Raw genomic sequence first — 15,992 nt, 5'->3', positions numbered from 1 at the left:
TAACGGACGGGTGCCCGTGGGGCCGCCCCCCTGCTCCGCTTGCGAAGAGCCAGCGGCCCCCTCGGCCCCGCTGCGCTCCCCGTCTCCCTCTCCCCCATCCCGGTTTTCCCGTTCAGGAGCCTGGATCCGGACGGGAGGAGGCCGTGCTCAGGGATGCTCCAACCGGCACGGGGAGAAGCCGCGCCTGGCACCGGAGGCTTCCCCTGCATGCCATGGGGACGCCTTTGAGTCGCCCTCAACGTGCTCCAGGCGTTCCGTGTCCTTGCCCGAGCTGAGGACCCGGGGGGCCCCACGGGAGCTGGGTGCTCATGTGTGGGGCGGTGCCGAGCGGCCCCGCTGCCCCCCCTCTGTTTTATACCAATTCCTCCGTTCCTGCGCGTTCTTGGGTCCCAAACGTGCACGCGGGATGTACACCCCCATCCTCTGCTCTGCTTGACGCCGTCTGTGCTGCTGCTGCTGCTTTCCGCCACGGCTCCGTGCTTTAGCTCCGTTGGGAGCATCCAAGGAGTTGGGTTGAGGCCGAGGAAAAGCCTTTGCTCCCCATGCTCCAGGTGGACATCAGAGTCTGTTCAACCCATCAGCCCTTGTCCCATCGCTCCAGTCCCTGATGCAGGCCCCTCTCCAGCATCCTTGGAGCCCCCTTCAGACACTGGAAGCTGCTCTGCTCCAGCCCCAATGTTCCCAGCCTGGCTCCTATGGGAGCTGCTCCAGCCCCTGAGCATCCTCCTCTTGTATCTGGAAGAGCGAAGCTCCCCATGGCCTCAGTGGCACAAGCACCAGTCCTGGTGCTGCTGCACGTCCCCAGGCCCTGCTCGGTGTCACAGGAGGCTTCTGCTCTCACACAACATCCAAAGGCGACCCTGCTTCATGGGGGCTCCTATAGGCAAGTGCCAGGGACCCAAAACCTGTGCACGGGTCACTGCTGCTCCTGGGGGGTGGTTGAGGGGGTTTGGGTTGGGTTGGCTCGGTTTGCGTTGGGTTTGTTTGGGTTGTGCTGGTTTAGGTTGGGTTGGGTTGAGTTGGTTTGCTTTGGGTTGGTTCGGTTTGGGTTGGTTTGGGCTGGGTTGGGTCAGGTGGGGTTGGGTTGGGTTGATTTACATTGGATTGGGTTGGGTTAGTTCAGTTTGGTTTGGGTTGTGTTGGTTTGGTTTAGGTTGATTTGGGTTGGTTTAGGTTGGGTTGGGTTGGGTTGGGTTGCTTTGGGTTGGGTTGGTTTAGGTTGATTTGGGTTGGGTTGGTTCAGTTTGGTTTGGGTTGTTTTTGGTTGGGTTGGGTTAGGTTGGTTTGGTTCAGTTTGGTTTGGGTTGGTTTGGTTTAGGTTGGGTTGGGTTGGGTTAGGTTGGGTTGGTTCAGTTTGATCTGGGTTGGGCTGTTTTGGGTTAGGTTGGGTTGGTTCAGTTTGGTTTGGGTTGGGTTGGTTTGGTTTAGGTTGGGTTGGGTTGGGTTAGGTTGGGTTGGTTCAGTTTGGTTTGGGTTGGTTTGCGTTAGGTTGGGTTGAGTTAGGTTGGGTTGGTTCAGTTTGATCTGGGTTGGGTTGTTTTGGGTTAGAGTGGGTTGGTTCAGTTTGGTTTGGGTTGGGTTGGTTTGGTTTAGGTTGGGTTGGGTTGGGTTAAGTTGGGTTGGTTCAGTTTGGTTTGGGTTGGCTTGGGTTAGGTTGGGTTGGTTTAGGTTGTGTTGGTTTGGGTTAGGTTGGTTTGGTTCAGTTTGGTTTGGGTTGGTTTGGTTTAGGTTGGTTTGGTTTGGGTTGGGCTGTTTTGGGTTGGTTTGGGTTGATTTAGGTTGGGTTGGTTTGGGTTGGTTTAGGTTGGGTTGGTTCAGTTTGGTTTGGGTAGGGTTGGGTTAGGTTGGGTTGGTTTAGGTTGGGTTGGGTTGGTTTAGGTTGGGTTGGGCTGGGTTGGTTTAGGTTGGGTTGGTTTAGGTTGTGTTGGTTTGCTTTAGGTTGGGTTGGGTTGGTTTAGGTTGCATTGGTTTGCTTTAGGTTGGGTTGGTTTAGGTTGGGTTGGTTCAGTTTGGTTTGGGTAAGGTTGGGTTGGTTTGGTTTAGGTTGGGTTGTGTTGGTTTAGGTTGGGTTGGTTTGCTTTAGGTTGGGTTGGGTTGGTTTAGGTTGCATTGGTTTGCTTTAGGTTGGGTTGGTTTAGGTTGGGTTGGTTCAGTTTGGTTTGGGTAAGGTTGGGTTGGTTTGGTTTAGGTTGGGTTGGGTTGGGTTGTGTTGGTTTAGGTTGGGTTGGGTTGTGTTGGTTTAGGTCACGTTGGTTTAGGTTGGGTTGGGTTGGTTTAGGTTGGGTTGGGTTGGTTTGGTGCTGCTGGGCTGAAGTGGACTCATTTGGTGCCTGCCTGGCAGGGGCTGGAGCTGGATGAGCTTTAAGGCCCTTCCCACCCCACCCCATGCCATGATCATGATCCAGTGATTCCCAGTCAGAGCCAGGCGGCAGCAGCAGGGCTTCACCTGGAGGCTCCCCTGCTCCCCACTGGCACCAGGAGCTTGGTGCTGCCATCGCAGCAGCAAGAGGAGCTGACGGGGGGCACCGGCCCTCACCGATCCCAAAGGCAGGCAGCGGGAGCACGGATGCTTCCCCAGGCACCAGGAAACACATCCCCACCACTGACCCTTCAATCCCGCACTGGTTTCCAACCCCTCGCTCGCTTGGCCTCCGGACCCTAAATGCACCCACATCGATCCCAAGCTTCCCCCTGATCCCATCCTGAGTTCCTCCGGTGCCCAGCATCCCCCTGTACAGCTCCATCCATGGGGCTCCCCAGACCCTTGTGGGGCAGGGACATTTGGGGATGCTGATGGGGCTTGGGGCCACTGTGGGGCGACCCACGTGGGGAGCCACAATGGGGGGCTCTGGGGCTCACCCAAGGGGTCCCTCTGGCACCCCACACCACAGGGGGTATTCCAGTGGCTCTCCACGTCCTGGGGACCCTGGGCCGTGCTGGGCTGCGGTGCCCTTCTCTGTGGGCAGCCTTTAGGGATCCTGGGGTGCCCGATTGTGATGGAGACCCCCAAAGCTGGTCCCTGCCCTGCTCCCCATAGGCTGCATGTGGGGCTGTTGCTATGGCAACGATGGATGCGCTTTAGCGGCACAGCCCCACAGTTGGGATCCGTGAGCATCCTCCGGGTGCTCCTTGCCCCTCTTGTTGTGCCCCATCCCTTGTGTGAGCGCTTGGCACAGCCCGGGGGGGGGGTAGGGGGGGCTTTATCCGCCCCACACAAGGGCTCAGGAGGATCCTGCCCCACGGTATCGACAGCAACACCCGCGCTTGCTGCGGGTGATAACCCCTGGGTGCGAGCGGAGCCTGAGGCCAGCTCCGTGCCCAGGCTCTCCCTCCCTTCTCCCCTGTCAGCAAGGAGAAGGCTCCTGAAGCGGAGACCCGAGAGCAGCTCCAGAGCATGGAGGGGCTGCAGGGAACCTGGAGAGGGGCTTGGGACAAGGGATGGAGGGACAGGGACAGGCCAAGGGGAATGGCTTGAACCTGCCCGAGGGGAGACTGAGATGAGCTCTGGGGCAGAAGCTCTTCCCTGGGAGGGTGCTGAGGCGCTGGCACAGGGTGCCCAGAGAAGCTGTGGCTGCCCCATCCCTGGACCCTGGCAGGGACCTGGCCCAACCACAGCCCCCAGTGCCCCCCCCCAAGGAAGATACGAGGCAGGAGTTTACCCCCCCCCAGCTTTATTCCCAGAGCCCCAGCTCTGTCCAGGCTCCATGGGCAGCATCAGCAGGGCCAGGTCCCCACACTGGGCACCAGTGCGTCTGTCCATGGGGCTGGGGGTCTGCCTGGGTGGCCGTGGGTGCAGCTGGGTCCACCAGTTGGGGTCCAGGGGTCTGTCCATGGGTCCATGTGGGGGTCTGTCCATGGTCTGTGTGTCCATGCGTGGGTCTGTGTCCGTCCATAGATCACGGTTGGGGGTGTCACCTGCCCCCCACTATGACATGCAGGTACTGCGGCACGTTGTCTGTGGGTCCGTCCATGTGCCCGTGGGTCTGTCCGTGGGTTTGCGTGTCCATGTGTCTGTGGGTCCGTCCATCCATCCATGGGTCCATGGGGTGCCCATGGGGGTCACTTGCCCCTGGCCATGACCCGCAGGTACTGCAGTCCATGGGTCTGTCCATCTGTCTGTGTGTCCATCCATGGGTCTGTCCGTGTGTCCATGTGTCCATCCATGGGTCTGTCCTTTGTCCGTGGGTCCATCCATGGGTCTGTCTGTGGGTCCATCCATGGGTCTGTCCTTATGTCCATGGGTCCATCCCTGTGTCCATGGGTCCATCCATGGGTCTGTCTGTATGTCCATCCATGGGTCTGTCCTTGTGTCCATGAGTCCATCCATGGGTCTGTCTGTGGGTCCATCCATGGGTCTGTCCTTGTGTCCATCCATGGGTCTGTGTGTCCATGGGTCCATCCATGGGTCTGTCCTTGTGTCCATCCATGGGTCTGTCTGTGTGTCCATATGTCCATCCATGGGTCTGTCCTTATGTCCATGGGTCCATCCCTGTGTCCGTGTGTCCATCCATGGGTCTGTCCCTGTGTCCGTGGGTCCATCCATGGGTCCATCCCTGTGTCCGTAGGTCCATCCATGGGTCCGTCCTTGTGTCCATGTGTCCACCAATGGGTCTGTCCCTGTGTCTGTGTGTCCATCCATGGGTCCGTCCCTGTGTCCGTGGGTCCATCCATGGGTCTGTGTGTGTGTCCATCCATGTGTCTGTGTGGGTCCATCCATGGGTCCGTCCCTGTGTCCATCCATGTGTGTGTGTGTCCATCCATGGTCCGTGTGTCCATGTGTGTGTGTGTCCATCCATGGGTCTGTCCGTGTGTCCATCCATGGGTCTGTCCATCCATGTGTGTGTGTCCATCCATGGGTCCGTGTGTCCATCCATGGGTCTGTCCGTGTGTCCATCCATGGGTCTGTGTGTGTGTCCATCCATGGGTCTGTCCGTGTGTCCATCCATGGGTCCATCCCTGTGTCCGTGTGTCCATCCCTGTGTCCGTCCCTGTGTCCGTGGGTCCATCCATGGGTCTATGGGTCCATCCATGGGTCTGTCTGTGTGTCCATCCATGTCCATGGGTCCGTCCCTGTGTCCGTGTGTCCATCCATGGGTCTGTCCGTGTGTCCATCCATGGGTCTGTCTGTGTGTCCATCCATGGGTCTGTCTGTGTGTCCATCCATGGGTCCATCCCTGTGTCTGTGTGTCCATCCATGGGTCCGTCCTTGTGTCCATGTGTCCACTAATGGGTCTGTCCCTGTGTCCGTGGGTCCATCCATGGGTCTGTGGGTCCATCCATGGGTCTGTCCCTGTGTCCGTGGGTCCATCCATGGGTCTGTGTGTCCATCCATGGGTCCATCCCTGTGTCCGTGTGTCCATCCATGGGTCCGTCCCTGTGTCCGTGGGTCCATCCATGGGTCTGTCTGTGTGTCCATCCATGGGTCCATCCCTGTGTCCGTGTGTCCATCCATGGGTCCATCCCTGTGTCCGTGGGTCCATCCATGGGGTGCCCATGGGCTCACTTGCCCCCGGCCATCACCCGCAGGTACTGCAGCGCGTTGCGGGCAGCCTGGGCGCGGGCGCCGGCGCGCGATGGGGCCGCCCCATGGCACACGGTGGCCGGTTGGGTCGAGAGCTCCACCAGGCACTGGTGCAGGCCACTGAGGCTCAGCGCGTCTGGGGGGGACAGGGACAGGTCAGTGACCCCCAACCCTCACACACCCCTGCCCAAGAGCAGGCTGCACCCATGGGTGCCCCAGTGCTGAGCACACGGACACCCATGGCCATGGGTGCCACATGGTGCATGTGGCATCAAAGGTGCCACAGCCTATGGGGGGCTCATGGGCATCCATAGGCTGGGGTACCCATAGGTGCCCAAACCCTAAGCACATGGGTGTCAATGGGTGTTCATAGGGGGCTCATGGGTGTCCATGGGCTGGGGTACCCATAGGTGCCCAAACCCTAAGCACATGGGTGTCAATGGGTGTTCATAGGGGGCTCATGGGCATCCATGGGCTGGGGTACCCATAGGTGCCCAAATCCTAAGCACATGGGTGTCAATGGGTGTTCATAGGGGGCTCATGGGTGTCCATGGGCTGGGGTACCCATAGGTGCCCAAACCCTAAGCACATGGGTGTCAATGGGTGTTCATGGGGGCTCATGGGTGTCCATGGGCTGGGGTACCCATAGGTGCCCAAATCCTAAGCACATGGGTGTCAATGGGTGTTCATAGGGTGTCCATGGGCTGGGGTACTCAAATCCTAAGCACATGGGTGTCAATGGGTGGTCCATGGGTGTCCATGGGGGGTACCCATAGGTGCCCAAACCCTAAGCACATGGGTGTCAATGGGTGGTCATGGGGGCTCATGGGTGTCCATGGGCCCATAGGTGCCAAATGGGGTGTCTGGGGTTCAGGGGGGCTCATGGGTGTCCATGGGTGCCCAAATCCCTAAGCACATGGGTGTTAATAGGTGTCCATGGGGGGCTCAAGCACCCATAGGTGCCCAAACCCTGAGCTCATGGGTGTCCATGTGGGGCTCATGGCTGCCCATGGAAGACTTGTGGGTGTCCATAGGCTGGGGCACTCATAAGCGCCCAAACCCTAAACCCATGGGGGGCTCATGGTGTCCATGGGCTGTGGCACCCATGGGTACCCAAACCCTGAGCTCATTGTGTCCACGGGCTGTGGCACCCATGGGTGCCCCAACCCTAAGCCCATGCGTGTCCATAGGTGTCCATGGGCTACGGCACCCATGGGTACCCAAACCCTGAGCCCACAGGTCCCACGGCTCCCTCCCGCACCCAGGGGCACCCATAGGGTGCGCGGTGCTCACCGATGTCGAGGTAGCTGATGGCGAAGCTCTGCTCCTCGGAGAGCTCCTGCAGCAGGGCGCAGGCGCCCGCACCCATGGGTGCCAGGGGGTGGCTCCGCAGCTGAAGCATCTTCTCACCCACCGAGTTCCGCAGCGAATCCCAGGTGCAGCCGGGGGCCCGGCCCCGCAGCCCCTCCAGCCGGGGGCACCCCTGGGGGGGGCACGGGGTGAATGGGGACCCCCCAGCACCCCGTGGGGAGCTGGCAGCTCAGGGACCCTCCACACACCCCCATAGGGTGCCCATGTCCCCATTAACTCCTAAGGATGCTCTGGGTGCCTGCATCCCCCGTTATCCCTCAGGATGCTCTGGGTGCCTGCATCCCCCCGTTATCCCTGGGGATGCTCTGGGTGCCTGCATCCCCCTGTTAGCCCTCAGGATGCTCTGGGTGCCTGCATCCCCCCGTTATCCCTCAGGATGCTCTGGGTGCCTGCATCCCCCCATTATCCCTCGGGATGCTCTGGGTGCCTGCATCCCCCCGTTATCCGTCAGGATGCTCTGGGTGCCTGCATCCCCCCATTATCCCTCGGGATGCTCTGGGTGCCTGCATCCCCCCATTATCCCTCAGGATGCTCTGGGTGCCTGCATCCCCCCATTATCTCTCGGGATGCTCTGGGTGCCTGCATCCCCAGGATGCTCTGGGTGCCTGCATCCCCCGTTATCCCTGGGGATGCTCTGGGTGCCTGCATCCCCCGTTATCCCTGGGGATGCTCTGGGTGCCTGCATCCCCCCATTATCCCTCAGGATGCTCTGGGTGCCTGCATCCCCCGTTATCCCTCAGGATGCTCTGGGTGCCTGCATCCCCCCATTATCCCTCGGGATGCTCTGGGTGCCTGCATCCCCCCATTATCCCTCAGGATGCTCTGGGTGCCTGCATCCCCCCATTATCTCTCGGGATGCTCTGGGTGCCTGCATCCCCCGTTATCCCTGGGGATGCTCTGGGTGCCTGCATCCCCCGTTATCCCTTGGGATGCTCTTGGTGCCTGCATCCCCCGTTATCCCTCAGGATGCTCTGGGTGCCTGCATCCCCCCGTTATCCCTTGGGATGCTCTTGGTGCCTGCATCCCCCATTATCCCTCAGGATGCTCTGGGTGCCTGCATCCCCCGTTATCCCTTGGGATGCTCTTGGTGCCTGCATCCCCCGTTATCCCTCAGGATGCTCTGGGTGCCTGCATCCCCCCGTTATCCCTTGGGATGCTCTGGGTGCCTGCATCCCCCCGTTATCCCTGGGGATGCTCCGGCAGTACCATGGAGAACTGATCCTCCTCCACCTCGGCCTCGCTGCCCTCCCGCTGCTCCATGGGCACGTTGTGGATCCGAACCAGCATCTTGGCGGCCGCGTTGCGCTTGGCCAGCTTCTTGGAGGTACCACTGCCTGCAGGGGGGGGGAACAGGGACAGGGACGGGGGTGAGCCCATTGCCTGCTCTGTGCCCCCCCCCTCATTGATGGGGACATCGGGGGTGCCCCATAGCCCCCCCATAGCCCCACCGATCTCCACGAAGCGCTCCACGCGGCAGGTCATGGTGAACTCCTTGCGATGCGCCGGGCCCGACTCCTGCGTCACCGTGTACTCGGGCAGGCGCCAGCCCTTCTGCACCACCAGCTCCTGTGGGGCCATGGGGTAGGGATGGGGTCAGAGGGCTCCTGTGCCACCCGCACGGGCACAAACAGCCCCAGAATGGGGATAAAGGACATCAAAATGGGGATAAAGGACATGAAAATGGGATAAACAGCCCCGAAATGGGGATAAAGGACATCAAAATGGGGATAAACAGCCCCAGAATGGGGATAAAGGACATCAAAATGGGGATAAAGGACATCAAAATGGGGATAAACAGCCCCGAAATGGGGATAAAGGACATCAAAATGGGGATAAACAGCCCCAAAATGGGCATAAAGGACATCAAAATGGGGATAAACAGCCCCAGAATGGGGATAAAGGACATCAAAATGGGGATAAAGGACATGAAAAAGCGGATAAACGACATCAAAATGGGGATAAACAGCCCCAGAATGGGGATAAAGGACATCAAAATGGGGATAAATGACACCAAAATGGGGATAAAGGACATCAAAATGGGGATAAAGGACATCAAGATGGGGATAAACAGCCCCAAAATGGGGATAAAGGACATCAAAATGGGGATAAACAGCCCCAAAATGGGGATAAAGGACATCAAAATGGGGATAAAGGACATCAAGATGGGGATAAACAGCCCCAAAATGGGGATAAAGGACATCAAAATGGGGATAAAGGACATCAAAATGGGGATTAACAGCCCCAAAATGGGGATAAAGGACATCAAAATGGGGATAAAGGACATCAAAATGGGGATTAACAGCCCCAAAATGGGGATAAAGGACATCAAAATGGGGATAAACAGCCCCAAAATGGGCATAAATGACATCAAAATGGGGATAAAGGACATCAAAATGGGGATAAAAGACATCAAGATGGGGATAAACAGCCCCAAAATGGGGACAAAGGACATCAAAATGGGGATAAACAGCCCCAAAATGGGCATAAATGACATCAAAATGGGGATTAACAGCCCCAAAATGGGGATAAAGGACATCAAAATGGGGATAAACAGCCCCAAAATGGGGATAAAGGACATCAAAATGGGGATAAAAGACATCAAGATGGGGATAAACAGCCCCAAAATGGGGACAAAGGACATCAAAATGGGGATAAAAGACACCAAGATGGGGATAAACAGCCCCAAAATGGGGATAAAGGACATCAAAATGGGGATAAAGGACATCAAAATGGGGATAAAGGACACCAAAATGGGGATTAACAGCCCCCAAATGGGCATAAATGACACCCAAATGGGGACAAATGACATCAAAATGGGCATATATGATTTCAAAGTGGGGATAAAGGACATCAAAATGGGGATAAATGACACCCAAATGGGGATCAATGATACCAAAATGGGGATAAACAGCCTCAAAATGGGGATAAATGACACCCAAATGGAGATAAATGACATCCAAATGGGGATAAATGATACCAAAATGGGGATAAACAGCCCCAAAATGGGGATAAATGACACCTAAATGGGGACAAATGACATCAAAATGGGGATAGATGATATCAAAATGGGGATAAATGATACCAAAATGTGGATAAACAGCCCCAGAATGGGGATAAATGACACCTAAATGGGGACAAATGATACCAAAATGGGGATAAACAGCCCCAAAATGGGGATAAATGACACCCAAATGGAGATAAATGACATCAAAATGGGGATAAATGACACCAAAATGGGGATAAATGACACCAAAATGGGGATAAACAGCCCCAAAATGGGGATAAATGACACCTAAATGGGGATAAATGACATCAAAATGGGGATAAATGATACCAAAATGGGGATAAACAGCCCCAAAATGGGGATAAATGACACCCAAATGGAGATTAAATGACATCAAAATGGGGATAAATGATACCAAAATGGGGATAAACAGCCCCAAAATGGGGATAAACAGCCCCAAAATGGGGATAAATGACACCCAAATGGAGATTAAATGACATCAAAATGGGGATAAATGACACCAAAATGGGGATAAATGACACCAAAATGGGGATAAACAGCCCCAAAATGGGGATAAATGACACCTAAATGGGGATAAATGACATCAAAATGGGGATAAATGATACCAAAATGGGGATAAATGATACCAAAATAGGGATAAATGATACCAAAGTAGGGATAAACAGCCCAAAATGGGGCTAAATGACATCAAAATGGGGATAAATGATACCAAAACAGGGATAAATGATACCAAAATAGGGCTAAACAGCCCCAAAATGGGGATAAATGACACTAAAATGGGGATAACCAACACCAAAGCAGGAATAACTGTCCCCAAATGGTTCTCCCTCCCCAAAATAGGGATACCCATCTCCGGAATGGGGATAACTGGGCCGGAAATGGAAATAAATGGGGAGAACCGACACCAGAAGGGGGATAACTGACACAAAAATTAGGAGAGCTGTCCCCAAAATAGGGATAACTGTCCCCAAAATGGGTCTCCATCACCAAAATGGGGATAACTGTCCCCAAAATGGGTCTCCATCACCAAAATGGGGATAACTGTCCCCAAAATGGGTCTCCATCACCAAAATAGGGATAACTGTCCCCAAAATGGGTCTCCATCACCAAAATGGGGATAACTGTCCCCAAAATGGGTCTCCATCACCAAAATAGGGATAACTGTCCCCAAAATGGGTCTCCATCACCAAAATGGGGATAACTGTCCCCAAAATGGGTCTCCATCACCAAAATGGGGATAACTGTCCCCAAAATGGGTCTCCATCACCAAAATAGGGATAACTGTCCCCAAAATGGGTCTCCATCACCAAAATGGGGATAACTGTCCCCAAAATGGGTCTCCATCACCAAAATAGGGATAACTGTCCCCAAACTGGGTCTCCATCACCAAAATGGGGATAAATATCCCCAAAATGGGTCTCCATCACCAAAATGGGGATAAATATCCCCAAAATGGGTCTCCATCACCAAAATGGGGATAAATATCCCCAAAATGGGTCTCCATCACCAAAATGGGGATAAATATCCCCAAAATGGGTCTCCATCACCAAAATAGGGATAACTGTCCCCAAAATGGGTCTCCACCACCAAAACAGGGATAACTGTCCCCAAAATGGGTCTCCATCACCAAAATGGGGATAACTGTGCCCAGATGAGGAAAACTGACCCCAAAATGGGGATAAATGACCCCAAAATGGGGATAAATATCCCCAAAATAGAAATAACTGTCCCCAGCCAGAGAGAAACATCCCCAAACTGTGCATAAATGTCCTAAAATGGGGATAAGAGTTCCTGAAAGAGGGATAACCCCCACCAAAATGGGGATGAACATCCCCAAACTAGAACTGTCCTCAAAACGGGTCCCCTGTCCCAAACAAAACAGGGATAACCATCCCCAAAACAGGGATAACTGCCCCAAAACAGGGATAACCATCCCCAAAACAGGGATAACTGCCCCAAAACAGGGATAACCATTCCCAAACAGGGATAACGGCCCCAAAACAGGGATAACCATCCCCACAACAGGGATAACCATCCCCAAAACAGGGATAACCATCCCCAAAACAAGGATAACAGCCCCAAAACAGGGATAACTGCCCCAAAACAGGGATAACCATTCCCAAAACAGGGATAACAGCCCCAAAACAGGGATAACCATTCCCAAAACATGGGTAACAGCTCCAAAACAGGGATAACCATTCCCCAAAACAGGGATAACCATTCCCAAAACAGGGATAACGGCCCCAAAACAGGGATAACCATTCCCAAAACCGGGATAACCATTCCCAAACAGGGATAACCATTCCCAAAACAGGGATAACCATTCCCAAACAGGGATAACCATTCCCCAAAACAGGGATAACCATTCCCAAACAGGGATAACCATTCCCAAACAGGGATAACGGCCCCAAAACAGGGATAACCATTCCCAAAACAGGGATAACCATTCCCAAACAGGGATAACCATTCCCAAAACAGGGATAACCATTCCCAAAACAGGGATAACCATTCCCCAAAACAGGGATAACCATTCCCCAAAACAGGGATAACCATTCCCAAACAGGGATAACCATTCCCCAAAACAGGGATAACCATTCCCAAAACAGGGATAACGGCCCCAAAACAGGGATAACCATTCCCAAACAGGGATAACCATTCCCCAAAAACAGGGATAATGGCCCCAAAACAGGGATAACCATTCCCAAACAGGGATAACCATTCCCCAAAACAGGGATAACCATTCCCCAAACAGGGATAACCATTCCCAAACAGGGATAATGGCCCCAAAACAGGGATAACCACTCCCAAACAGGGATAACCATTCCCAAACAGGGATAACCATTCCCAAAACAGGGATAACCATTCCCAAACAGGGATAACCATTCCCAAAACAGGGATAACCATTCCCAAACAGGGATAACCATTCCCCAAAACAGGGATAACCATTCCCAAAACAGGGATAACCATTCCCAAACAGGGATAACCATTCCCAAACAGGGATAACCATTCCCAAAACAGGGATAACCATTCCCAAAACAGGGATAACCATTCCCCAAACAAGGATAACGGTCCCATGGGGGGGGTCCGTGTCCCCTCTGCCCCCCTACAGTGTCACCCACCTGCAGGGCCCCCACGGGGTTGCACTCGGCCTGGGGGGGGGCCACGGGGCTCTTCATGTCCATGGGGGTGCCCCTGGTGTGGGGGGGGAGATGGGCACAGAGTGAGGGGGGGGGCCCAGGGCACACCAGGACCCCCCCCATTGGGGTATTGGGGGGCAGGGGTTGGGGGACACACACGTTGGGTGCCCCCCACCCATTACCTGGGGGAGGGGGGGGGCACAGTGGGTGCTGGGGGGGGCGCCTCAGCCGGGGGCTCTGGGAGGGAAGGAGAGCTTGGGGAGAGAAGGGGAGAGGTTAACACTGACCCCCCCAGTTCCCATGGGACACCCACATCCCCCCCCGGCACCCCAATTCCCACGGGACACCCACATCCCCCCCGGCACCCCAATTCCCATGGGACACCCACATCCCCCCCTGGCACCCCAATTCCCACAGGACACCCACATCCCCCCCTGGCACCCCAATTCCCATGGGACACCCACATCCCCCCCTGGCACCCCAATTCCCACAGGACACCCACATCCCCCCCCGGCACCCCAATTCCCACGGGACACCCACATCCCCCCCTGGCACCCCAATTCCCACAGGACACCCACATCCCCCCCCGGCACCCCAATTCCCACGGGACACCCACATCCCCCCTGGCACCCCAATTCCCATGGGACACCCACATCCCCCCGGCACCCCAATTCCCATGGGACACCCACATCCCCCCGGCACCCCAATTCCCATGGGACACCCACATCCCCCCGGCACCCCAATTCCCATGGGACACCCACATCCCCCCGGCACCCCAATTCCCACGGGACACCCACATCCCCCCCGGCACCCCAATTCCCCAGGACACCCACATCCCCCCTGGCACCCCAATTCCCATCCCCCCTGGCACCCCAATTCCCACAGGACACCCACATCCCCCCCTGGCACCCCAATTCCCATGGGACACCCACATCCCCCCCTGGCACCCCAATTCCCACAGGACACCCACATCCCCCCCCGGCACCCCAATTCCCATGGGACACCCACATCCCCCCCGGCACCCCAATTCCCATGGGACACCCACATCCCCCCCCGGCACCCCAATTCCCATGGGACACCCACATCCCCCCCTGGCACCCCAATTCCCATGGGACACCCACATCCCCCCCTGGCACCCCAATTCCCATGGGACACCCACATCCCCCCCTGGCACCCCAATTCCCATGGGACACCCACATCCCCCCCCAGCCCCCCCCATTCCCATGGGACACCCACATCCCCCCCCAGCACCCCCAATTCTCTTGGCTCCCCTAAAACACTCCCCCCCCCCTGCACCCCCAGACCTGCCTGGGCACCCTCAACACCCCCCCCCAAATCCATCTGAACTCCACAAACCCCCCCAGATCCCTTGGGATGCTCAATCCCCTGCATCCCCCATCACCCTGGGTACCCCCAAACACAACTGAGCTCCCAAATCCCTTGGGATGCTCAATCCCCTGCATCCCCCATCACCCTGGGTACCCCCAAACCCATGTGAGCTCCCAAATCCCTTGGGATGCTCAATCCCTGCCTGCATCCCCCATCACCCTGGGCACCCCCAAACCCATCTGTGCTCCCTAAATCCCTTGGGATGCTCAATCCCTTGCATCCCCCATCACTCTGGGTACCCCCAAGTCCCCCTGGATGCTCTCACCCCCCCAAGGACCACTGGACCTGGGTACCCCCAGCACCCTGGGTACCACCCCAGCACCCCAAATCTCCCTCCAACCCCTTCCCGTGCTGCACCCTGACCCCCACCCATGAACCCCCAGCACCCTGGGGTCCCCCCCCTCACCTGGGCTCCTCGGGGGGGGTGGCCTCCAGCATGTCCCCCCCTTTGAGCAGCTTCAGGGCCACCTCGGCCGCTTTGTGCTTCGCCGCCTTCTTGCTGGGTCCCTGCCCTGGGGCACCCATTGGGTGAGCTGGAGGGGTGGGGGGGGTGCAACACCCAGGGTCCCCCCCAGAGTTCTCATTGACTCCCAGTTCCCTTGGGACACCCAGATCCCAGGTAATCCCTCCATCCCAACCCACTTTCTGGGGTCCCAATGGATCGCTGAGCACCCCAAGCATGGGGATCCCAGATGATCCCCCCACCTCAACCCACATTTGGGGTCCCAATGGATCCCTGAGCACCCCAAGCATGGGGATCCCAGATGATCCCCCCACCTCAACCCACTTTTGGGGTTCCCAATGGATCGCTGAGCACCCCAAGCATGGGGATCCCAGATGATCCCCCCACCTCAACCCACTTTTGGGGTCCCAATGGATCCCTGAGCATCCCAAGCATGGGGATCCCAGATGATCCCCCCACCTCAACCCACATTTGGGGTCCCAATGGATCGCTGAGCACCCCAAGCATGGGGATCCCAGATGATCCCCCCACCTCAACCCACTTTTGGGGTTCCCAATGGATCCCTGAGCACCCCAAGCATCGGGATCCCAGATGATCCCCCCACCTCAACCCACATTTGGGGTTCCAATGGATCCCTGAGCACCCCAAGCATCGGGATCCCAGATGATCCCCCCACCTCAACCCACATTTGGGGCTCCCAATGGAGCATTCCAAGCACCAGGATGCCAGCCCATCCCTGAGGGCTCCCAACGGGATACCTCCCACCAGGACCCCCCCAGCACATCCCCACCGTGTCCTCCCTGCCCTCTCCCTGCATCCCAGCCAAGCGGGACGGGGATGGACGCAGGGCGGGAGGGGGGTGCTGGTACCCACCGGTGCAGCTGATGTCCCCCACGGTGACTCGGAAGGTGAAGTTGGGCTGGTGGGCCTGGCCCTCGGCCTTCAGCAGGTCGTAGCCCGGGGTCTTCCCTATGCGAGTGCCATATTCCTGCAGGAGGCTGATGGGCGTCTTCCCGGGATTGGCGGCCAGCATCTGCTCCAGGCTAGGGACAGGGCTGGAGCAGCCCAGCATCACCAACAGCGTGG

At 56.7% G+C, this 15,992-nt stretch overlaps 1 protein-coding gene across 3 annotated transcripts; it reads right to left on the bottom strand.

The window, feature by feature from the left end:
* Window positions 1-4,029: 4,029 nt before the first annotated feature.
* TARBP2 (TARBP2 subunit of RISC loading complex) lies at window positions 4,030-15,992 on the bottom strand. 3 transcript variants are annotated; one of them, XM_057430986.1, is made up of 9 exons: window positions 15,780-15,992; window positions 14,850-14,955; window positions 13,237-13,308; window positions 13,037-13,109; window positions 8,341-8,458; window positions 8,099-8,226; window positions 6,815-7,004; window positions 5,527-5,657; window positions 4,030-4,086 (listed from the first exon to the last, which is right to left on the bottom strand). In XM_057430986.1, exons 1-9 carry the CDS (start codon window positions 15,976-15,978, stop codon window positions 4,060-4,062), a joined length of 1,044 nt encoding a protein of 347 aa, XP_057286969.1. In that variant the 5' UTR covers window positions 15,979-15,992; the 3' UTR covers window positions 4,030-4,059. The 3 variants fall into 3 exon arrangements, with proteins under 3 accessions (XP_057286969.1, XP_057286968.1, XP_057286970.1); XM_057430985.1 differs by lacking the exon at window positions 4,030-4,086 and having other exon boundaries at window positions 5,455-5,657; XM_057430987.1 differs by lacking the exons at window positions 4,030-4,086; window positions 13,237-13,308 and having other exon boundaries at window positions 5,455-5,657.

The sequence above is a fragment of the Pezoporus wallicus genome, unplaced genomic scaffold (genome assembly GCF_028554395.1).
Source record: "Pezoporus wallicus isolate ANWC-B61680 ecotype Strahan unplaced genomic scaffold, APGP_CSIRO_Pwel_v1 contig_9469, whole genome shotgun sequence".
NCBI classification, from domain to species: Eukaryota; Metazoa; Chordata; class Aves; order Psittaciformes; family Psittacidae; genus Pezoporus; species Pezoporus wallicus.
The sequence above is the reverse complement of the archived record's forward strand: the minus strand, read 5'-3'. Positions and strand labels throughout refer to the sequence as shown.

What these genes read in the sequence shown, in the direction of transcription:
- TARBP2 (XM_057430986.1), bottom strand. Translation starts at nt 15,978, where the DNA reads ATGCTGGGCTGCTCCAGCCCTGTCCCTAGCCTGGAGCAGATGCTGGCC. An exon ending in ACCCCGTGGGGGCCCTGCAG is followed by an intron (nt 8,459 to 13,036) that starts GTGGGTGACACT and finishes ATGGCCCCACAG; the next exon opens with GAGCTGGTGGTGCAGAAGGG. An exon ending in AGGAGGATCAGTTCTCCATG is followed by an intron (nt 7,005 to 8,098) that starts GTACTGCCGGAG and finishes TGCCCCCCCCAG; the next exon opens with GGGTGCCCCCGGCTGGAGGG.